This window comes from Ammospiza nelsoni, chromosome 8 (genome assembly GCF_027579445.1).
Source record: "Ammospiza nelsoni isolate bAmmNel1 chromosome 8, bAmmNel1.pri, whole genome shotgun sequence".
Lineage (NCBI taxonomy): Eukaryota > Metazoa > Chordata > Aves > Passeriformes > Passerellidae > Ammospiza > Ammospiza nelsoni.
The window spans coordinates 9290715-9314212 of NC_080640.1; the positions used below are offsets into that span (position 1 = coordinate 9290715).

General features: G+C 40.9%; 1 protein-coding gene across 1 annotated transcript; it reads right to left on the reverse strand.

The window, feature by feature from the left end:
* Positions 1 to 1073: 1073 nt before the first annotated feature.
* Positions 1074 to 21872, reverse strand: ACSL5 (acyl-CoA synthetase long chain family member 5). Its single transcript, XM_059477251.1, has 21 exons — positions 21749 to 21872; positions 12447 to 12632; positions 11803 to 11911; positions 11095 to 11159; positions 10914 to 11015; positions 10502 to 10601; positions 9163 to 9341; positions 8494 to 8526; positions 8241 to 8292; positions 7627 to 7700; positions 7107 to 7184; positions 6759 to 6893; positions 6151 to 6285; positions 5981 to 6076; positions 5395 to 5467; positions 4539 to 4627; positions 4342 to 4458; positions 3757 to 3900; positions 2733 to 2834; positions 2291 to 2362; positions 1074 to 1896 (listed from the first exon to the last, which is right to left on the reverse strand). The coding sequence occupies exons 2-21, from the start codon at positions 12600 to 12602 to the stop codon at positions 1756 to 1758; spliced, it is 2052 nt and encodes a 683-aa protein (XP_059333234.1). The 5' UTR covers positions 12603 to 12632; positions 21749 to 21872; the 3' UTR covers positions 1074 to 1755.
* Between the last annotated feature and the right edge of the window lie 1626 nt (positions 21873 to 23498).

Below are 23498 nucleotides of genomic sequence, written 5' to 3' on the forward strand. Positions count from 1 at the left end.
CATCACTTTATTGTATCAACAGAAGTACTTTCCAGGCCCTGCAGCAGGGGGCATCACAGGATTCAGCCTCGATTCTGCAGGTCTCAGTTGCACTGGATTTACTCTTGCCAAATAACTTGCTCATTTTTGTGTCCTCAACCAGTTCTGGGATATATTTCTTCTTCCTTGTTTCTTTTTATTTTCCTCCCCAGTCTCCCCTGGGGAGACAGATTAGGCCACTGATGTCATGTCACATTGCTTTAAGGAAAGCATAGGAAAGATAAACAGCGTTGTTACATGCAGTTTCAAAGATGCCTTTATAGCCTCACATTTCTGACAAGCACAGTAAGTGACACAATGGTTACCCTAAGATGTCAAGGTCTTTAGGCCCAGACTAGAAACAGAATTAGGTCAGTTGTTTTTACTAGTCAAAGCTAGAGCTGCCTAACAGCAAGAGGGGGATCTTTTGATAAATCTTACTTTCATTTTGGGATGACTTTTGATAAATCTTACTTTCATTTTGGGATGGCTGAGCATGAGCATTAAAGAGGGAGAGAAAAAACTACTAGCTGTCTGAACAAGACAGGGAAAACAATTTTTGTCTACAGTCAAAGAGAATTGGCCTAGGAAAGCTGCAGATACACCTTCCCCATGTTGCATCCTTGTTAGCACTGCCTTTTGAACTATTAGAGCTGACTACTGCAGGGACAGGGAGGAGCTCTCAGCAGAGACAGCACAGACTGATGGAAGACATAAGAAAGTTTTCATCTTGCTTAAATCATTTTCTGAAGCAGGAGCTTAACACAAGAAAATCTCACATCTTATTTCCTGTGGTAAATTCATTCTTTCACCTCAGCCTAAGCTGAAGACAAGGAAAAGAAAGTTGGTAGAGGAGCAACTAGACTGCAGGAACAAACCTGGACTACGCTGCATTACTGCCTCATGGCTGGAGCTGTGGCTGACCAGTGACAGCATAGGGAACAAGTTCATGTTCTGCAGGAGTTGAGTTCTAGCTGCAGCCTTACAGAGCTAGGCAGCAAGGCTGGCCAACCAACAATGTGATTGCAGCAGAGCCACAAGTAGTTCACACAGGCTTTAATTTGATTGTGCAGTCTCAATTTATTGCATCCTATAACCTTAGGATTGACAGCTAAAGTTTTACACTTATTAGGCTCAAATTCGTAAGTGTATAGGCTTTAACACTGCCATTTCATTTGAAAATGTGCAAAAACTAATCCAGTGCTTCCTAAAGAATGAACATTTGCTGTAGACAAATGTATTTTGCAAATGATTACTCATTTTCATTATTAACAACTTGTACCATGTGGTCCAGGGCTAGGAACAGGAAATTCACTTCTGTGTTTGCTAAACAGATGTTAGCATGAATTCATACTGTGTTCAGTCTGATTGCAGATCAGTCCACAACGGGTCACAGTGGAGTTTGTAGTTTCAGCAGGAAAACAAGATTTGCTTTTGACAATGAGAAGTGCATACAGCTGTCTTTTAAAGGCTGAGGGTTCTTGCATGTTACAGCATTTCAGTCACAGTCCAAGAAAGATGAAAGTTGTGGCTTAGCCCAGACAGTTGATGCTCAGTCCCACAGGATGTTAACACTGCGAGTTGTCAGTTATACTACAGCCATCTTCATCCACAAGTCATTTTTCAAACTTAAATTTATTTAAGTTCCTGTTCCCCTCCACTCAAGCCTGTCTTCACCACAGGCCATGTAGTGTCACAGATTCAGCTACTCCATGCAGTTTGAGTTAAACTGGCTATTTATTCCTGAGTAGATGAATAGAGGGCCTCAATCTCCTTCTGGAAGAATTTAACAACGTCTCCTCGCTTTGCCTTCAGTGTTGGCGTCAAGAGTCCATTTTCTACAGAAAACAACTCTGTGTGGATGTACAGGTCTTTAACCTATTAAAAGAAAATCATTTAGTGCATGACACATCATTAGAAGACAAACAATAGTTCTTTCCAGCTTCCTTGGGCAGAAATTCAGTCCCAGGAGATCCAGTAACTGAACTGTTTTTTTGGCTGACACAGCAAGAGGGTGGAATTCCAGAACAGCCCCTACAGCCTGTTGTGAGCCTCCACTCCATCTCCTGGCAATTGCCATGCTTGCCCTTCACAGCCCCTGGTCTCCTGGTATAGGGACAGGCAGCCAGTGTTTCACTGACTGCTTCCATCAGGTGTCAGGGGCAGCTGCCTCAGGCCCCTCCTGGAACAGGCAGTAGCACCAATGGAGACTTCCCAGCCACTGTGTCAGCAATACAGCTGTTAGTGACAAGCAGGATTTGAAAGTACTCACTTGTTCAAAGGATTTAAGGCCAGCTTGTCTCCCCAGTTGGATCATATCATCTAAAATAGCTTTCTTCACTGCCTAGAAGAAACACAGCAGAAGCAGAGTGGGTAAAGCTGTCATCATTACAGCTCAAAACCATAACAATTTGCCCAGTCAGGGACAACTGAGGATGCCAAAAATACATATTTCAACATTCAAGATTTCTCACATTAAGGCCACTACAGAGTCACGTCTCTCTTCTCACTGGAAAAGAAGCAGTGATAGCCCTTGGAACAAGAGACACCTATACTCAGTTCCAGTTTTTGCTGGAAGGCTGCTTGCATGACTCACCCAGCATTAAACCAGTTCAAATTACTGAAAAGAGGTGAATAGAAAAAGTTCAGAGCAATGTAGGATTGGACTTAGAATTAAATTCTGTCTCTAACCCACTAAACACAATGCCACTCACAGGGTTTTTGCAGAGCTCTTCAAAGGAACCTTTGACTCCCAGTTTTGCTGCAAATTCTGGAAGCATCTCAGCATCAGGAACCACTATACCTATTAGAAAAGACTGAAAACAAGTGGAAATAGTCAGGCTGAGACCAAGCTGAGGCATACTAAATGTCTTTATGAGCTTGATTGCAGGCAGTATTTCTATGACAAGTCAAATTTACATTTCCATTCATTTTCAGAGTTTCAAAGGTAGTTACAAGGATTTGCAAGTCACTGAGAGTTGTGACAGCAGTAATTGAAGTACTGACACAATTTGTTCTGTGTGCTGAATGGTCCAGCAATAACTTTTGGCTGTTTACAGACTGAAGACTGGCCTCTGCTAGCATTGGTAACACCTCTGTGGCAAAGGAATGGAGAAACACTTCTGCTGTGCAGAAAGAATTCTGCTGAGAGAATTGGGGTTTTTCAGCCTGAAGAAGAGAAGGCTCCAGGAAGACTTTTTTTGTGGCCTTTCAAAACTAAAAGGGAGCTTGCAAGAAAGATGAGGACAAATTTTTAGTAGGGCTTGTGGCAATAAGACAAGAGGTAATGGTTTTAAACTATAAGATAGTAAATTTATATTAAATACAAGGAATTGTTTTTTTTAAGTGTGAGGGTGGTGAAACAATGGCAGAGGTTGCCCAGAGAGGTGGCAAGTGCCTAGAAACATTCAAGGTCAGGCTGAATGGGGTTCTGAACAATCTAATATAGTTGAAGATGTCCCTGCTTATTGCAGGGGGGACTATTCTATGAATCTAAACTGCAGAGAAGTGACCTGACATGCTAATCCCACACAAGTATGTAATTAGCCTTTACCCAGCTTGCAACAATGCCAGTTTTCACTTGGCAAGTCTGTAGGTCTGAGAACATCTTCCTATAAACACAGCTCTCTTAGGAGCAGATTTTGTTCAAGGACTCTTGTACATGCATCCATTTGTGTCCTGATCATCCAGAACTTGTTGTGGAAGGAAATCTTGCAGGATACTCCTAACATCACTTACCCTCAGACTTTCCCCATGTACAAAGACCTGGGCTACAGGAGCACTTCTGATATAGACATTTTCTATCTTCTCTGGAGCAATGTATTCTCCTTGTGCAAGTTTAAATATATTCTTCTTCCTATCAATGATCTTCAGCGTTCCATTCTAGAAGTAAAAAGTGGAGGTCATTAGTTCCAAGTCACTCTCTTATATAAGAGAATATAAACAGGCTTTGTTTAGTTGTATGAAAGGCACATCTGGAACTAGTCTAGAAACCACATACTGGTCTTTGCTTTCTACAGAGAGAAGGGTTTGTGTAATTTCTCCAGTTAGCTCAGGACATGATTCAACAGCTCCTTTATTCTCCTCTGACAGAAGCCAAGACACCTTGTTATATTATTTCTACAGTGAAGAATAGTCTTAATTATGGGCCTAACAGTTGTTATTTGATATTCTGTAACCTAACTGGTCTTTGGAACTTTGACTGGAGTTACCTAGTGAATCTACTGTGCAGAAACTTTTATCCTAGAATTCCATCTTTAGAGAATACTGTGGAATAACAAGAATTCACATGCAAGAGATGATTTGTGTTAACCAGCTACTCACTGGCAACCACTTCCCTATGTCTCCAGTGTGGAGCCAGCCATCTTTATCAATTGCTTCTGCTGTCTTCTCAGGGTCTTTCAGATAACCTTTGAACACATTTGGTCCTTTAATGCAGACCTATAGCAAGCAGAGAACACTGTTAGTCACCAAGTCTTATGTTTCAGTATTTCTTGACATGCACAGCAGATGGTACCTACCTCGCCTTCATTGTTAGAAGAGAAGTAGCTCATTTCTTCCACATCATCTAGTTTTATGATATTACAAGCCAGAGGGGCTCCAACATGGCCTAAGAGGGAAAAAAAAAAAAAAAAAACAACAACAAAAAAGGCTGCAATGATAGTAGATACTTACTGGGTTTGTTCACTGCTTTAACATGAACCAGCATTATTTAAAGGAGTATGGCATCAAATGTTCAAGCAAGTTGTTGCAATGCCATTTTCAGACAGTTAATGTAGGACAAATAGCAGCTAAGTCTTGATGCTTAGAGCACTATTGGTGTCATCTACCACACCAGCCATGAAGCACTGAACCACTCGTGGCTCCTCAGGACCCCCTCTCATAGATCCTGGTATTCATTTGCATTTCATCCTCATTATGCTCTGCAATTACTGTGTTCACAAAGATGGTGACTTGAGTCTGAATTTAGAATATCCAGTATTGCTAAAATAAAAGCTAAATCTTCAAGGTCCTTCAGGAAAATAGTCAAGTATCACGTCTAATATTTTTGAGTAAAACATATAATTTAAGAGACCAAGCTAGTTTCTTAAGGCCGTTTGGGAAGTCTCTATCCAGTTTGCTCAGCTCTCTCTATTCCTTTCCTATATTCTGGGACAAAGTCTAAACTGATCTATGACACTTTACACCGGGGTTCCTCATCTGGTTGAGTCAAGAATTTTAGTACCTATTAAACAGACAGGTGACTGCTGCTACCGAGAATCACTTTGAGTACCCATGATTTAATTTTCATTAAACTAAAAGCATTACAGCACCTAGGCTTGAGTGGCCCTTTATGTGGACAGCTCTGGGAGACGTCACAAGTCTCAGCTCCCATACCTGTTGTCCAGTCTCCAGGCATTGAGAAAGTGGATCCAGCTGAGCATTCAGTCTGGCCATAACCTTCAAAGATCTGTGTGAGAAAGGATGAGTATTCCTTGAACATCAAGTCCTTGGTGTGAAAGGCCTCCGTTTTGACTGTGCCCGTGCTCAAGTTTTCTTAGGAAGGAAGCCAAAACAACCTTTGCTTTTAAGATATCTTGATCTTATTGCTGTGACCAGATGTTAAAGTTCACTTATTCAAACTTTGCTTTGGTCACCTCATTTTCTGTTCTCAAATGTGCTATGTTGGGAGCTCATTGACTGTCAGAATAAGCCACAAAACTCAGAGGCAGCTACCTGACTATGAGTGCTGCATGTTCCTATTTCTGCTGCTCTATTCTTCTTAAAGCCTACAGCTTAGTATTTTTGGTAGTGTAGTTTAAAGTGAGCCCTGCAGAATTTTTTTCCTGTTACAGTTAATTCAGATGAAGCAGTCTGTAAATGCCTGAGACTTGACAGCATTGAGCTGGACCCCAGCTATATCACTGGTCACTCATTTGTGCATAGTCAAACAAGGCTTACTTTTAAAGAAAACTCAGCTTACCTGACAGCCTAATGCTGCTCTAAGAAATGTCAGGACAGAGGGAGATATAGGGGCTGCACCTGTCACCATGATACGCACTCTTCCACCCATGGTTTCCTACAAGTGAAAAAGAAGTCATCAGCTCCTCCAATATTACCTTGCTTAGCTCCCTTACACTTGGAATAACTTACCTGAATTTTTTTGAAGACAACCTTGTCCCAAATGCTGTCATTTCGAATGATGCCCTGTTTTATTTCAGCTGTCTTCATAAACACAGCAAATTTTAACAGGAATTTCTTTACTGGGGTGTTTGCACCACTCTGGATCTGCAAGGAAAAGGAGTAGTGACTGTTGGGTTTAACTCACATCTGTACATCTCAGTCTTGCCTTTGTAAGAGGCACCAAATCTTACTTCACTGTTCTAGGGCCTGTCTTCACCACTGCAGTATCTAGGAGGTGACCCAAAAGGCAATACTAATTCATGTTAATGCTGAAACACTACAGCCATAGCTTTGAGGAACTGGGATCCTGTTGGCTGTGCACTTGATTCATTTGCATTACAAAAGTAAACAAAGTTTTTATTTCTTAACAGTAACAAACGTAGCCCAGTCACGACTGGATATGCTGTTCTTATACTCCCAGAATGCTTTCCATCTCCTCAGAAAGGATTCTAAAAAATTCCTCTTGCTAAGGGGTAATTAACTAGTGATGATGTTATGACATATTAATTACTATTTTGTATTTGTATGCTTGTTTGGATATATGAACACAAAGAACACAGCTAAAATTGCTCACATACCTTGTCATAGACTCTGTTGAGCAGTCTTGGTACAACTGGAAATAGCGTTGGCTTCAAGGTTTTCATGTCATCTGTTAGCAGCTTGATATCTCCTTGGAAGAAGCCTACTTTTGCTCCACAGCTGTATACCACAGTCTAAAAATGGACCAGACTAACCTTAGTCAAGCAGAATTCCTACCTTCACTAGCCATAATTATTAGTCTATGAAAAGCAGCATGATTTCCAGTGCCTAGTTATTACAAAATAAGGAAAGTTATTGTGTGAATAGGTTTTGAGGACATACACATTGCTAATGTCTTTTACTATAATTTGGTTTATAAAAGCTCAGATAGATATATCTGTACATACCTGCACAACTCTCTCAAACATGTGAGCCAGAGGAAGATAGGAAATGACAACATCTGAACTTGTACACTCAATTGTGTTCTAGAGGGAAAGGAAGCAGAAGTAGGTTAGCATTTTCTGTGCCTGCCTGAGTTACTTTTAAGTAGAAAGTAAATAAAATTGAGATCAGTTTGAGTACTTTTAGACAGACACTTCCAATGACTGCAACTCAGGCTCATCCATCACCTCTTCAAGATTTGCAGCTGTCACTCAGCCACACTAAATCAAAATTAGTTTAATGTTTTGGCAAGTCTTGAAGTAGATAGTTCAGTACTCTTGGTATTTAGGACTGACTCATTCTAGAGTAACTTCTATGTACAAGTTCTTGTTCAATTCAAACCAAGTTTCTTGCAGTAGTATTGTCTCATTGAAAAAGGGGCACTTAGGAAAGCATCAGTTTCTGGGAGTGAATGAATGGTTTACAGAAAATATCCACATTAAGCTGGTTTCAGGACTGAGGGACATATCCTGGAGAGTGGCTCACCTCTGTGCATCTAAGGAAGGCAGCAGCATTTGAAACAACATTCTGATGTGTCAGCATGGCTCCTTTAGGGTTACCTTTGGAGAGATCAAGCAAGGTGAGCTGTGGCTCTGACTGCTTCTGCTGGCAGTTCCCATGTCTTGTTTGGCTCAGTTTGAACTATCTCAGTACTAGGCTCAGTCCCAGCAATTATTCTCATGAGAGATTACAAATATGCCTCATCTTGAGTGCTTTCAGCTATGGCTGTTACATAAAGGAGATGGATACTGAAACAGCAGAGCAATTGGCAGTAGCATAGAGAATGCTGAAACAAGATTTTTGCTTTAGCCCCTGTGGACCAAAATACACAGTTGAACAAGCAATCTCTTGAACATTAAGGCTGCATTTTTCATAGGGTAAGCCAACATGAATTTGGCTTTTCTTGCCCCAGTTTTAAGAAGCTTTATCATAGTGCACTTCACTTGTAATGACAGTATCCCAAGTAAAACTGCAAGAGCAGTTTGACATTGCTCTAATTTACTGGTTTACTTCCATGTTCATAGGATTTCTTTACTTTTGTGCAGGGAAGCTGCATGGGGGGGCTCTTTCACTGAGGAACCATCACTATAAATTCTTACCTGTGGTTCCACTTGTAAAACACACAACAGAAAGATCTTCAGGCTTAGGAGGCTAGAAAGAAAAAGCCACATAAAGTCAGCGTGAGGATTATGATGGTTATCTGTAACTACATACAATTCCTAACTGTGACAAATCAGGAATTCTGGTTCACAAAAAAAATCTGGCAACCTCCTCTACTAGCAGCATAGCAAGAGGTCTTTCCAGAGACAAGTTTTACAAGTCTATAGCTGATACTATCAGAGAGATACTTACAACTGGATCTCTGATGTTGTTTCTTCCCAGCTCCTGTGTTAGAGAAAAAACACAGCTTAAGATAGTGCACAATAGGTGAATAGGTAATTGCATTTCAAATGCAACACCTGTTTTACTACTTTGCCTCTTGATACTCTGTCTCATTCAAACAGAAACCTCTTCCTGAATCGAATACACATAACTCTGAAAAACTGTCTGCTGCAAGTGTGGAAAGGACACATGTGAATGTGTGGAAAGTGATCAGAACTACTTTAGGAATTTGGAAGTCCTGAGTGGAGAGGTTTCCTTTTATTTGAGATAGGCCACATCTCTTTAGATGTATGCAAGCTTAAGCCTAGTTGGGATGTCTAAGCAGCCAGTAATTTGCACTTACAGTTCCAATTAGATTCAACTGCCAGCTTAGAAGCCAAATAAATCCTGTTACAACAGGATCACAAATTAAGCTAAGCAAGTCTTGGCTGTTCACAGCACATGGGCACAACTTTAGTCAACTGTTTCAACTCTGCAACTCTGTTTAGCTAAAGATATCAAGTTTCAAAATGACTGCTCATTAAGATGTCAGGTACAGGCACGACAACTGGGTAATGCTTACATTAAAGTGTCATTGCTGCCACAGAAGATCAGGATGTTTAAGCTGGCAAAGTATTACAGAGGCCTTTATCCACCTACCTCAACCTCCTGCAGTGACAGAATTTCAACTCCCACTTTAGCTCCTCTGTCCTTGAGCTCTTTATCAAAGAGATCCATGAGAACAATAATCTTCAGACATGGGGTCTTTTTGTCCTCACAGTTCTTAAGCAAGACCTCTGCCTTTGCAGGCGTGTCACAGATCACCACGCTTATGTCAGCTACAGAAAAGAAATTATCAGAAGTCTGTTTAGAAGACATGAGGCCAGTGACAGCTCAGCAGCATATAATTTTAGAGCATAACATTGTTTTGGTGCCATTTGCATTTGTTCATATGGATTCAGTGGCTGGCTTACAGTGCTGAGAAAGTTCCTCCTACCATACTCAACTGATTGGGCAAACCCAATGTTCTGGCAATATAAAATGAGGGGAATGCTGAAGAGCTGAAAAGAAATATCATTGCTCATAATCAAGATGGGCATTGAAACTTTTGGTATTGCCATGATATTGTTTAGATTTAGCCATCTTCCTTAAATCAAAAGAAATTAAGGCCCAATTGAAAGAGGTAGCTAAAAATAGTGAGTTAATACTTCAGCTTCCCTGTAGATGCAGTTACAAAAGCCTTTTCCTTTAAGTCAGCAGAGGAACTGGATTTGCCTGAGCCTGCCAGTTCCCAGTTAGATTGGTAAATTACAGCTGTGTAATCAATCCCAAAACAACACCTGTTTCTAAGATTCATCACCATAACTCTTGAAGGGGTTTTGCTTGGCAAATCCTATTTTTGGGATGGATACCAGATCACTGTAACAACAGTGGATATTTATTCCCCCATATCTCTCCTAAGACAGGGGGAAGAAAGTCTGAAGATTTATTTAACTTCCTTGCCAGTTTATTCCATGTTGGCCTGCTAGATGTTGTTTTTGTAGAACGTGCAATAACCAGATAGATTAAACAGATTTAGGCAAATCTTTACCCTTCCCTCCTCCACTCTTTTCATCCTACAGACATATACAGACAGACATATAAATCTAGTCTTAATTTACATGCAAGTCTGTCTGCATTGTCTGATTGTCTGGCAGTGTGGGAGTTCAAGATTGCAAAATCTCAAATAGCAAATAGTTGAGCACTGATTGCAGAATGATCCACAGGATCTAGCAGATCCTTCAGTGATCTTGCAATCAAGACACTAGGAGACATAGAAAGCCCCCTGGATTCTTGTAGGCATTGAATCATGTGCTCTGCAAAGTAGCTTCACTAAATGTCTGTAAGAGCAGTAAGGTTAAAACTACTCTGATTTTTGCAAATTCCCTTGAACTTAGCCCTCCCAAAAAAAAAAGTTTCTTAGAAAAATCCTTATGAAAGAGTGCAAGTCAATATTTACCTTTGTTAACAATATATACAATGGCCTCTGGTCCCAGAGTGTCATAGAGTGGAACAGCAACCATTGAGTAGGTGTAGCAGGCATATTCTGAAATGATCCACTGAAAAGAGAAAACAGCACAACTAATGAAAACTAGGAGCCCTCAAGACAGGATTGCCTACAGACTCCATACAGCTTGACAAGCCCATGTACTTGGCATGGGGGTTATGGAAGGAGCACATCCATGAGAGTAAGAGTTGTGAGAGGTCATTGTATTACATGCTTGGCATGGGATGTGCTCAGTCAGTAAAAAGGGAATTGGGAAGGAAAAAATGATTGCTCCTGATGTGGCCTGAAGCTGTTTAAATACAGAGTCCACTCTCATCCCAAGGTGTTAGAATAGTTAGGAAAGAATACACAATTTGTTGCTTACCTCTGGCCTATTCTGAGCAAAAATGCCAATATACTGGCTTGATGATGGTTGGCATCCTTTTTGCAGAAGTCCTGATCCCAGGTATTTAGTTCTGTCTGAAACCTGCAAGATAGTTATTCCCCCACTTTAGTGTTTCAAGGCAGAATCCCAAATTAATTCATCTGTCATATACAATACTCACCTGTTTATATGTCAGCCACTGATAAGGTTGCTTGGGTTTCCTGTAGCCTAGACAGTCACCATTTCCTAATGAAAGAGTTCAGAAAAGCAGTTTCAAAGCTCAGTACTGGAGTTGCATAACACTAAACACTTGAAGTGGGAAATGTTTGCTGTCAGGCATTCAGGCAACTGCATGGAGAGCAGGTCAGTGTCCATAGTTAAGCACTTTGCCCAAACCAAGGTTGTAAGACTTTAACTTTGTCCTTACAAGCAATACTTCTAAGATCTGGTGATATTTGTTGGATTGCACAACCCATGTGAGGTTGAAACACCTTGCAAACCATCACACATTTCCATGCATAGGACTTGTGAAGTGACATGCACAAATTCATATCTGCTGTAAACAGGCAGTAATTTCACAGGAAAACTCACATCATAAGACAAAGGAGAGGTGTTTCCCCCCCAGTTCCTCTGATGCTCTGTATCTGCTGACTCTTGACTGAACTCTACCATCTTCAGCTTCCGGGATTTGTTCCTGCCCAGTCTCCCAAATAAGACTAGTACTAAATTGGGACAGGGAGAAATATGGTCACTTGTCTCTCCACCCCACAGAAGGTTACAAGAGCTGTTGCTAGCCTGCATTATTACCACAGCCAAGACACAAGGAAAAGGATCTTGGAAAAATTTTATTTGTGATAGACAAGTACTAACTACCAGATGCAAAGCTTACCAGAAATACTCACTCCTCTCTGGAAAACTTCATACAGGGTTTTAGCATCTTCAAAGTAATAAGAAAGCAGGTTATTATCTGTCAAGAGTGCAGCTCTTCTGGCTCCTCCCTAGGAACAGAGCATGGTTATGAAACAATGCAGACTAGATAAAATATCGTTTGTTCCTCAGCCATTCTCTCATCAGTCCCATTTAAAGCATTTCACTAGCATTGTATTGTTAGGGAAATCTTTTTCCATTCCTGATTTTGATCTACTCAGTCACATGCAGAGTGATTTTCTAGATGGCCCAGCTTAATGTTGAGTTACAGGTTATTGAGAGGCCTTGACTGAGTGCTACCACTTCCCTTATTACATGAAGTCTAGTACCAGTTTCAAAGCTGATGCAGTGCATTGAAAATACAGGAAAGTCAGTGACAGCCAAAGCCATCTGGTAAAAATTCCACCCAGCTCTGGTTGGAACAAGCTGCTGTTTCTCATCTTAGCATCTTAAGATTTCCCATCTCCCCACTGTGCTTTTGAGTTGTACACCTGGGAGAGAAGGCTGTGCCATAGGACAGGAGAGCTTCCACTGACACCCAGAGTCAGAATGGATCAGTAATGAAGCTCCTAAACAGACCATGCCCACAAGCAGAGAAAGTATTACCTCAATTCCTATCGACTGCTTGTTCAAGTCAACGGGAGGTAAGAGGGGTTTTGGCCTGCTTATCACCCACAGGAAGATGACAGCTCCAAATGCAATGAGACTGATCAATGCTGGTGTTGGGAGCGGTGAGAACAACACTTGAAGTATCCAGATCATTGTACTGGATCAGTGGAGCCAGAGCTGAACCTGAAACAAATAGGAGGTTTAGTAGACTTGAGTTAGAAGCTTTAATTACCTATGAGCTATGGTTACTTAAGTAGCTTGTTAAACAATACTGCAAATCATTTCAGCAGTTTGCCCCTGGAGAGCCCTGGTACAATAGTGAAGCACACTTATGCAATGTTTTAAGCCTCTTAAGAGATCTTAAGTCACCTGTCCCCATAAATCTTAATCTATACTGCATCCACCTCCACAGAAAGCTGAAGCCTGATGAAGTCAGACAAGGAACAGATTCTTTCCATCCTTAAGTAAAAAAATATGCCTGAAGAAAGCCAGTATATAATTTCCCAAATCTGTCTCCCCAAGTATAACTAAGAAATGGCTATGGTTCAGTGACGTGAATTGTGGAAGTAAGAAAATTTCTCAATATTGTTAGTGTTCAATAGGAAATGGTTTTGCTGAAATAGGAAGGGTATTGATAAATTACATGTTTCATATACCTACATATATGACTGCAGGACAAACAGTATATTCACTCTCAGCTGCTTTTACAGGTCATGCCAGACAAATATTGCAGAGAGTGACAGTGTGGTCAGCCAAATAAAACCAGCACAAATCAAAACTGTGAAAGTTGCTTTCCATTAGGAAGTGGTGACCTGGATGTCAATGTGGGCAATGGAAGTCTAACTGGGAAATACAGAAACAATTCTGCTGCTTGCATTCTCCAGGGTATCTTCCATCAAGGACAGGGAAGCAAAATCTAAGAATGCAGATGCTTTTTATGAGACACAGAGACCTGAGCTTTCTTCCTTAGAAACAAGCAATTTTATCTCCAGAATGTTCTGACATGTTTTAAGATTAAATTGCCAAGACTGCTTTCTATCTGAATCAGCTCAGATCTCAGCAACTTGTATTTGCTAGTGTCTAAATATCTATGCAGGACACACCACCTCACACTTTGCAAGATGAATAACAACACTCTTTCAAACTCCTTCATACAGAATCAAAGGAACCCCATCAGGAGATAATATGTCAGCTATCAACTAAATCCCTGTACAAGAATACCAAGAGTCCTGATGCAATGAGTTCCAGTTACCCTTTAACTATAATTCCAAAGAAGCTGAAGGTATTTTACAAACCAATAGTAAGTTCAGACAGGATCTGAAGTCAGAATTTGGGTGTCTGAGCCCAGAGTGCTCATTTAGATTACCTGTTTTACAGTTTTGTAGTTGCCAGTGCCAGTGTAGATTATCTGTTTTACGGTTTTGTAGTTCCCAGTGGCAGGGTTAATCAGCAATCCTGGTGTGTTCTCTGGTAAAAAAGGCATGCTTTGCCTGCCCTGCATCTGGATAAGAAAGGGTACCTCAGAGGCTTTTCAGCTAGTCCAAGCTGCCAGATGCACATCACCTACATATCTGAGAAATACCAACTCCCTAGTCCTCTTTCCTACTCTAAACCTTAGTTGCCACGTGTCCTTCAAACTCCTGACCTTGGCTTCATGTACTGAGAGTCCAAAAAGATTGTGCTACAGCCTGAAAGGCAGGAACTGCCCTTGGGACTCTCTACTGATAGACAATTCCAGTCACTGGGCATATTGATCCTGTGGGAGCACAAACCTGTTTGTATCACAGCATATCACCCATCTCCCTTTGGACCTTTATCAATTGAGCCTGGATTAAAAAAAAAAAAAAGAAAAGCAGACCCTAAATCCAGGTCTGCTGATCAAGTTTACATTCAGGACAAAGCTACTTATCAGTTTAGGTTTAGCACTGCTTGGTTTGGAAAACTGAACATTTTTAATTAAGTGAATTTGGTAATCAGCTGCTCTTGACACTTTATATATCTGGACCATTAATGGAGCAGTTAGCAAGCAGCTTTCTGCAGTGATTAAACTGCATATGGTTTGTGGTTTATATTTCCTCTTTCACTAACATGAGCCCGACGCTTTTTTATAGCATGAGCACTGAGGCAGCTAGGTAGAGGCATCTCCATTCTCCATCATGAAACGTGGAATATAAAAACTTTACTCCTTTAGCTCAGAGCCCACTACTAAATCCAAATGACAGAGCAAATCACATTTGCACCATTTGTATGTTGGAAGCTTTCTAGACTGACAAAGTAGTTCTCACTTACTGCATTTCACATGACTCTTCCCTGGTCATTTTTTAATCAGCAGTGAGAGAATAGAGCTATATGCAGTAACCAGAGAGACCACAGGCCTGTACAGCTGGACCAGTTTTATTGGCTAAAGTGTGCTCTCATCTGCTTATTTTAATAGTACTTTAAGACAATTTCCCAAAACCCATGAATGATAGGTTGTTTTTAAAGTATCATGCTAGAGGCAAGAAACAAAACTATCTTATTTATGGCACCAAGTCCTCTTCTTTAACTTATTTATATGGCTTACCATTAACACTGTCTGACTAGGTCAGACAGACCAGAGCAGTTGTCACAAATAGCTACTGTCTGTTACATGGACTTACAGAAAATCTACAGAAGACACTTTTCTGACCTTTTTGTGATAAGGATCAGAGAACCCAGTAACCCCAAATGCTCCATGCAGTAGTAGACAAGTCACTGAAAATTTTTCCATCCGGGTATTTCCCTGTTCTCACTGACTCACATGCAAAGTACTTTGTACCTGGACATGTAAGAGGACTGAACATCAAACCCTGAAGGATATGATTTTTTTGCTTGGAGCAAAGAACTCAAAGTCCAGAGAGAACACCTAATCAAGAAATGATCATTTAATACAGCAAAACTTTTGCCTTCAGTTTCTGAATTGATTCCACAAACCTCTTGCATAAAAAGAAAGAGGGAAAGATGAGGCAGTAGTTTAATCCCATTGTAGCCCTCCCAGCATACCTATAGGTAGTCAAGGATGATTTTCAATTATATTTGAATGAATTTTTAATTTAAAGAAAGACCTGGTGACAAGTTTCTTTAAGGTATGGGAAGTGTTATATGCTCATTAGCTTCTAGGGTTTGGTGGGTGTTTTCAGTAACTTTTAGTCTTCATTAGCCCACTTACAGCCCTGACTGAGACTACATATGCAGGACTTTGCATATATACCTTTTAAAGATAGTAAGGTTAGTGCTGCATAAAAAAAACCCCACAGATGCACAAAAACACAGATCTAGGTAATACAAAGCAATGTTTTTCATATCTGAAAAATTATTTTCAACACCTTTACTTTATTAATAGAATAGTGACCATGTTTTCTTTTACTTTCCAACAACATTTCCACAAAAGGGCTTTAGTCTCTTCAGTCAAAGCACATAGGGTGTGTTACTCAGGCTGTGGCAAGAGATTGTCAGCAAATTTGTCTCAATTCCCACAATTAGGACAGTTGTTTCCTATGCCTAGAGCTTTTACTGTAACTATTTGTCAGTCCAAGTAGCTGCTAATTTATCACCTCTGGCATCATCCAAATGCCATTTAATCCTGCTGCCATCAAAACAGAAAAGCCAGAGAGAGGACAGGGATCTGTATTTGATAGACCTTCCTGTCCATAGTGAGAGAAGAGCTGCAGCCTAAATCTGTGCTATGGAACAGCTACAACCAGACTTCATCCCACAAATCCAAGTGCCCTGTGCATACATAATACCTGATCTACATCAATTTAGTGAAAACAGTGCAGAACAAGAAAAACCAGAGCATTTTGGACAGACACCCACTTCCACTGCAGGGTAAGTCTGAGCACCAGTTGCCTTTCTCAACTTCAGAGGGGTCAGAGGTGAAGTGTCTGAAACCCCTGAGTTCTGAGGGCTCAGCTCCCAGGGACACAAAATGAAGAGGATGTCTCAAGCCACCTGTTAAGCTTCTTGTGCAATAAGATGCTGGACAGTTGAAAGTGTACTTAGGTTGTCTGCCCTGATCAATGGTCAGGGATAAGATGCACTAAGTTCCAGAGTCAAAGGCTTCATTTTTATCAGAAGAGATTACAGGGATACCATTTACAGCCTTGAGTTCAGGAGTACACATTCTCATTTCTACTGTACCTCCCCCTTTACAGCTATTCCTTCATTACCTAAAAGGAATTCAAGTTATTCTCTATGCTCTCCACGTGAGATTCTCTCCACTGGAAAGTGGCTGATCTTTGTACTTTTGATTACATAAATATGAAGAAAAATCAGTGTCATCTCCATTGCAAGGCATTGTGGACAACAAAGCACCCTCTGATACTTGCACAGTTTTGGAAGCAACAGTCTGCACTGCCTGGGAGAATGTCTTCTGCAGTTCTGTACTTTGCATCAAGTTTGCCTAAGCTTTTGGCATGATCATGACATCTTTTTTCTCATCATTAGCAAGGCAACACTGACTGTTTACAAGCAGGAAAAGTGGAGTACAGCCACCTACACTAATTAGTTACTTAACCATCAGCAACTCACTCTTTCCATCTGCTTGCACAGTGCAGCTCTTGCCTGGTGTCGTCCTGCAGACCTGAGCCACTTTGCCAGTTCTTATCCTTGGAAACTTTGTATTACATATTCCTCCTTGATGCAGCTGGAGTCTTGTGTTCCACAGGGTTTAGGAACATCTAACTTAGAGCGTCCAGAGGGAAGTTAAAGCACAAAAACTCAGCAGTGATTTCTGAGCAGAACCATGCAAAAAACAAAGCAAAATGCTCAGTAACCTGCATTAAGCCCAGGATATGCTTCAGTGAGGCTTTGCTTTTAGAGTACCTCTTCAGAGAGTCAGAGCCAAACAGTTCAAGCACCTTTTGATCTTAGCTGAGAAACACCCTGCTAGAGGGTGGGAAGGTCTGAGGCCTCAGTAACTTTCAGGAAGCAGAGTGCTGTGGTTTCTGAGCCTTGCTGATGAAATCAATTGAACTCAAGCTTTCAGTATGTTTAAATAGAAAGACCATTTTTTTAAAATAAGGAATTTTACTGTGCTGGATATTACTGTCTCTCCATCAGGAGGTCAACAACATCATGACACTACTTAGTACTAAAAGTTATTTTCTCAGATAAATTGAAAAGCCAATATTTCATATAGTCTTTATAACAAATTTTCTCTTTGAAACTAACTACTCAGAAACATGCACAATTAGCCCTTTGAAGCTTTTAAGAATTTAAAATACAGTCAGTATAGCAGGCTAGAATTAAGGACGAAATTTTTCACAGAAAGAGTGGTCAAATACTGGAATCATCTACCCAGGGAGGTGGTGGAGTCACCATCCCTGGATGTGTTTAAAAAAAGACTGGATGTGGCACTTGGTGTCATGATCTAGTTGAGGTGTTAGAAAATGGGTTGGACTCGGTGATCTAAAAGGTCTCTTCCAACCTAGAAATTCTGTGATTCTGTTACTGTTTATCCTATTAGATAATACAGGTTCACTTCTTGCAAAAATGCAAGAAGTGCCTCAAAAAGAGTGCATTAATGCATCAAAACTATGTTAATAGGAAGTTTTCTCTAGTGATAGGGCATGGTTTTAAGAGCAAGGACTAAAACTCGACTTGAAAATTCACATAGAACTGCTAAGAAAATTAGAATATTATCATTAGGCACCTTAGCCACACAGAGAAAAGGTAGCACTTGAAGTTTCTAGCTATTAATGTCCATTACTTCATATTATCACAGCACTTCAATTATGAAGAGCAAAGAACAAACACATATCTGAACTTAACTCAGCCCAAGGTCCACATTTAACTGATAGCACACTACCAGAGATTTCCTAGGAGGCTCCTGAAAAACTCATTATCTTGAACCCTGCATCTAATCACTGCACTTGCACATTGGATTTACTAAAGCCCATGTGAGTAACAACAAGCAAACTCATGAGCAATAAAACAAATACAGTAAAACTTCCTTACTTACATGGAAAATCTGGCAGAGCAGGTATAGAGATGAGAACTAGTGAGTAAAGGCACCTTCCATTTTGAATATAGGGTTGGAAATCAACCTCTTCTTAAGTAAAAGGGAACCTCAGTAGCACAGTACAAAACCAACACCACTTAGGTAACACTCATGTCAAAAACTACAGCCACTTTCTTGTCCCCAGTTTAAATAAATCAGCAAGAAGAGAAGCACATTAGTAATCAATTTGGGCACTTTTGGGAGGGGAGCTTTAAGGGAGGAACTTGCATGGGGAAACTGGAGTGATTAAAAAAAATAAACCAAAAAAAACCCCAACAATCCACCCACACAAGAGGAAGTAATTGAGCTTTTTTGTTTGTTAATGAAAACAGCTTGAAGTAGACCTAAATGAAAAGTAAACCAAAACATTTTAAAATTGTATTTATAGTTTATTCTTTCTAAGCTGTTTGCTATTATCTTTTCTATGTATAAAGCTGTATTCTCAACAATAGCAATTTTCTCTCTGTAGCTGCATGTATGTTATGGTGAGCAAAGCTTTGTAGCCTGTAATACCAACAAAATGTTTTGACTACAGCATCTCTCATATACTGCTGCAATGGACTTGCTGGTGGGCTGGATTGCTGCTGATGGTTTTGTTTTATTTGGTTTTGATGTTAGTTTTCTTGTTGCTGCTGTTGGGTTTTTTCCTTTTTTTTTTTTTTCCCCAAAAAGCTAGCTAGTTCTTTCTGTTCTGTTATAGACATACATAGGTGCAATTATTTGTACCAGGTAACAATGAATCCTGTTTCAAGCTTCAGTTTTGTTTCTGCTGTGACATAGATTTTTAAAAATTATTTCACAGTTTTATTTCTTTATTTATAAGTTTATAGCTGTTGCAGTTTCCCTTTTTCTCTTCAATGCTTGTCTAATATAACTGGAATTTCACAGTAGGTTTGGAGGGATGGGAAGACAGCAACTTCACCTATCTCTCTATTGACTTAACCTCAGATTTTAGAATTGTTTTCTCCAGTTCGGAGTTTCCCCATCTGACAGTTTTCCTATGCTGCATGATTTCAGAGTAATCTGCTTAGCTAGCCAAACTGTAAAGCTAAGATGGAATTAACACAGCATGTACTTGTATCCAAAATAAAACCTGTACTGGACCTTGGCTTGCTAAAACACGTAGCCCCTATTAATTGCAATTATATTTTTATTGCTGCTGTAATCTTTATACTATTCAGGTAGAGCTAACTTACACGTAGTTGTGGCATTATTTAGCCACCTAGGTATCTTTTAGGGAAACTGAGGGTTGATTCACTGATTCTCCTGTAAGCTGAGCACAAAAAGAAATAGCTTTTTCTTCATGAAACTCCTCTGCCTTTGGCTTTTCCTTCCCAGACCTCTTCCTGTGGCATTTCAGAGAGGCTATGAGCTTCAGCTTGAGTAGTGCCTGTCAGGGGGCATTTGTGCTTATAGAAAGGAGACAAGGCCAGGCTCCCAGCCCAGCCAGGTCCATTAGCACCCACTCTGTGTGCCTTACTTAGCTTTTTCCCCCTTCTGATATCTGGCCTCGGGCTGTTGTTTTTCCAGGAGCAAGAGAAGAAGCAGTGAGTTTGCCCTGACACTGGTCAGCTGTTGGACAGCAGTGCTGGGTATCTCAGGTGCGTTCACTTTGCTGCAGGGTGGGAGAAGATGCCCACAGCATGGTCCTACCTGCCCTCCCAGGAGCCCAGGATGTGACCCAGAGCTCTATTGCCTGGGCTCAGTGGGTATCACATAAATTGGATTAAAGGATGCACATAGGAATGCTTCTCCTTAATGATCATTTCTGTTCAATGCTCATAAATTAGAATACAGATGACACTCTTCCCCAGTTACACATAACAAGCGACATGCAAATATTGAGGCTTTTAATTTTTCATAAATTATTTGAATAAACTCCAGCTTTTTGAAAGGCACAGATCTTTTTTTGCTAGAAATTTTCTGTCAAAAAGCAAAGCAGAGTTATGAATCTCAGCCTTTGCTTCTCTTTGTGCATGTATATAAAATTTACACCTGCACCCATCATACCCATTAGTGACGTAAGATGAGCAGTAGGTAGCTTATGCATATGGCGAGTTCATGTTGTTTCCTTTCTGTTGTCACTGCCAAAAAAGTTTTGCATAGAGGATGAATCAGGTGAGCTTTTGGAACAAACCTTAAGGTCATAGCAAAACATGAACTTTTGTTATCCCAAGATGTCAAAATAACCTTTCTATATATAGGAAATGGCAGAGGATGCAAATAAGTGAAAGGAAAGCATTGTCTTCATTTACCATTTACTCTGTTGTCCCTTCAAAACTTAGATTTAAATTTTGTGAGTTTGTGGGAGGTGTGAGCTCACTTCATTTGAATTATTTTAAAATTCCAGTTTGTTTTCTTAATGCTATAAACACAACAATTCTTTATTGCTCTGTTCTGCTTTTCAAGGGCCGTGTCCGGCTTTGTAAAGCAGAATAACTGCGCTGAAATAGAAATTATCTTCTCAGAGTACAAGCGAGTTCCTCAGGAAAGGAGGTAGGGATAGGAGATGGGCTGCTTTAAGACTTGGAAGAGCAGCATGATTTTTTCCAGTTCTCTTGCTTGCAGCTTGATTTCAGGTTGATCTTTGTCTCCACCACCCTCTCTGTACACAACAAGAGCTTGGAGAAGGCTCCATCTCTGTAGCTAGAACAAGCATTTGTACCAAGGCAATGGCAACAGTCTGGTGTGCCATACCCTATGATAGGGGCTTTTAAACCATTCCAAAAGGAATTATAGCCAGCTTCTATCTTCCTAGTTAGGGATTAAGCTAGATTCTGTTGTATTAAATGTTGCCAATAAGCTTGTGCATGTAAATGACCTAGCATATTGCAGCCTTTTACTGCTTGTGAAACTGTGAAAGCAAATATTCTTATATTTTTGGAACCTAGTTTAAACATTAGTGTGAGTGGGAGCCTGGCACTGCTACTTTGTGCACTGTATCTTTACATAGGCATAACTAACAAATTGATAAGAAAATTGCTTCAGCCTGGACTGTAGACAGGTTTCTACTTCCAGCCAGCCTATAGCAACAGGGAGTGTTCAGCTGGCTGCTCTCATGCAAGCTGTGATTTCCCTGTATGCCACCCTGAGCCCAGACTTGCTTCTTTAATAACATCCAGCTGTTGCCTTTAACAGCACACAGGGTGATAAGAATGGTGCATTGGATCCAGGTATTGCAACAAATTGGGGTTATTATCCCACTTGCAGTATTTCTCTGCAGGAGCAGGAAGCCCAGGACTTGGGAAACACAGGCTCTGACTAGGAGGGATTTTCTTACCTTCCTTCAGTGCTGGAGGAGGGTGGAGGTACAGCTTGCTTCCTTTGCTGCTTTACAAGTCCCAAGGGGTGTTCTAGGGTTGGTTCTTCCCCAGCTGCAGTGGTGCTTCCCCAGCTCCCGTGGCAGGACTAAGCCCTGAATCATCAGAGTGTGGCTTTAATAAACAGGCGACACTGCACCCAAGTAACCTTTGAACCTGCCTTGCAACAGGTTCAAAGGTAAGAAAAAAAATTATTCCTGATCAAATATAAAGAGCAATTTTGGCTGGTTAGAATTGTTAAACATACAAGTCTTGCACAAGAGCGTTAGAAGAGAGCAGTGCATTGTGAAAACTAACCCCAGCCCTGTGAAAGCTGCAGCCCTGGGCTTTTCATTGGGCTCTCATTTACTCCAGGTGTGCAGGGGCACTGAATAAGTCTTGCTTCACTGAGAAAAGGAGCCTCTTAGATTGCACTTTGAGCAAGCAAACATATTGCAGTATTTTTCACCAGATGCTTTGTGCAGAGTCCTGTCCATAACATGTCCAGCTGTTGAGGCATGGGTTTCCCTTGCAGCTCCAGGGGTCTGTGAAGTAGCCACTCCTTTGGGGTCAGGGCTCCCAGCCCCTTTGGGATGTATGGGGGCTGGTTATCTCACCATGGTGCCCCTTCCCTTTTGACACTGTGCAAAGGTCAGTGCACTTGCTCAACTGCCAAGTAGGCCAAGCCTGTTTTGTGAGAGATTTTTTGTGTTGATTTAAACAGCTGTGGTTTTGGTTTGGGTTTTTTTGCCTTCCTCTCTATCTGAAATGGGAATAAGAGAGCACCTGTGCTTAAGGCTGCGCGAGAAAGACAAGTACTTGTTGTGGGGTGAGGTATGAAGGCTGGGCTAGCAGTTGGAACTTCCTGGCTTTGCTTCCAAAAGCTGTGGATATGATCTTTGGAAGACATTTTCTGCACATGATCCAAGAGATAAATAGCAAAGTCCTTTCAGCACTCACTTAGAGAGCATCCAAAGGAGGGTAACAGAGATGGTGAAGGGCGTTGAGGGGAAGCCATATGAGGAGCTGCTGAGAGCACTTGGTTTGTTCAGCGTGGAGGAGACAGGGGAACAGCTTCCTCTTGACTGGGAGAGGATGGACAGGCAGTTCTTCTGTTTGGTGACCCAAGGGAATGGAAGCTGTGTCAGAAGAGGTTTAGTTCAGATATTAGAAAAAGATTCTTCACCCAGAGGGTGTTTGGGCACTGGAACAGGCTCCCCAGGGAAGTGGTCACAGCACCAGTCCTCACAGAGCTCAAAGAGTGTTTGGATAATGCTCTCAGGCACCTGGTGTGACCCTTGGGAATGGCTCTGTGCAGGGTAAGGAGTTGGACTCGATGATTCTCGTGGATCCCTTCTAACTCAGACTATTCTGTGATTCTGTGACTGGTCAAGATAATAAAGCTTTTGTTGATCTAGGTCTGGTTTGTCTGAAGAATAAATTAATACACTTTTCACTTAAGACCTTAAGTATTCTCACTTGGTGTAAGACAACCTGCCTCTATCAGTGGATATGAATAAAAGTGAAAGTACCTGAGCCAACACAGCATTCTAGACCTTGTGGTTCAAACCTCCTCTTAGGTTTTAGAAAATGCCATTTTACGGAGGATGAAAGAAAATTCTTAGGCGGGTTTTCCAAATTTGGTGCAAGGACGTGACACCAATGTTGAAGTCTCTTGGCTTCTGTCTGTAGTGCATCTTGCATGTGGGAAACAATGCATTTGATTCAAGG

Coding starts and splice junctions, on each gene's coding strand:
- ACSL5 (XM_059477251.1), bottom strand. CDS start 12,602: ATGATCTGGATACTTCAAGTGTTGTTCTCACCGCTCCCAACACCAGCA. Junction 8,293..8,493: donor ACAACATCAGAGATCCAGTT/GTAAGTATCTCT, acceptor TTTTCTTTCTAG/CCTCCTAAGCCTGAAGATCT. Junction 1,897..2,290: donor GCCTTAAATCCTTTGAACAA/GTGAGTACTTTC, acceptor TTCTTTTAATAG/GTTAAAGACCTGTACATCCA.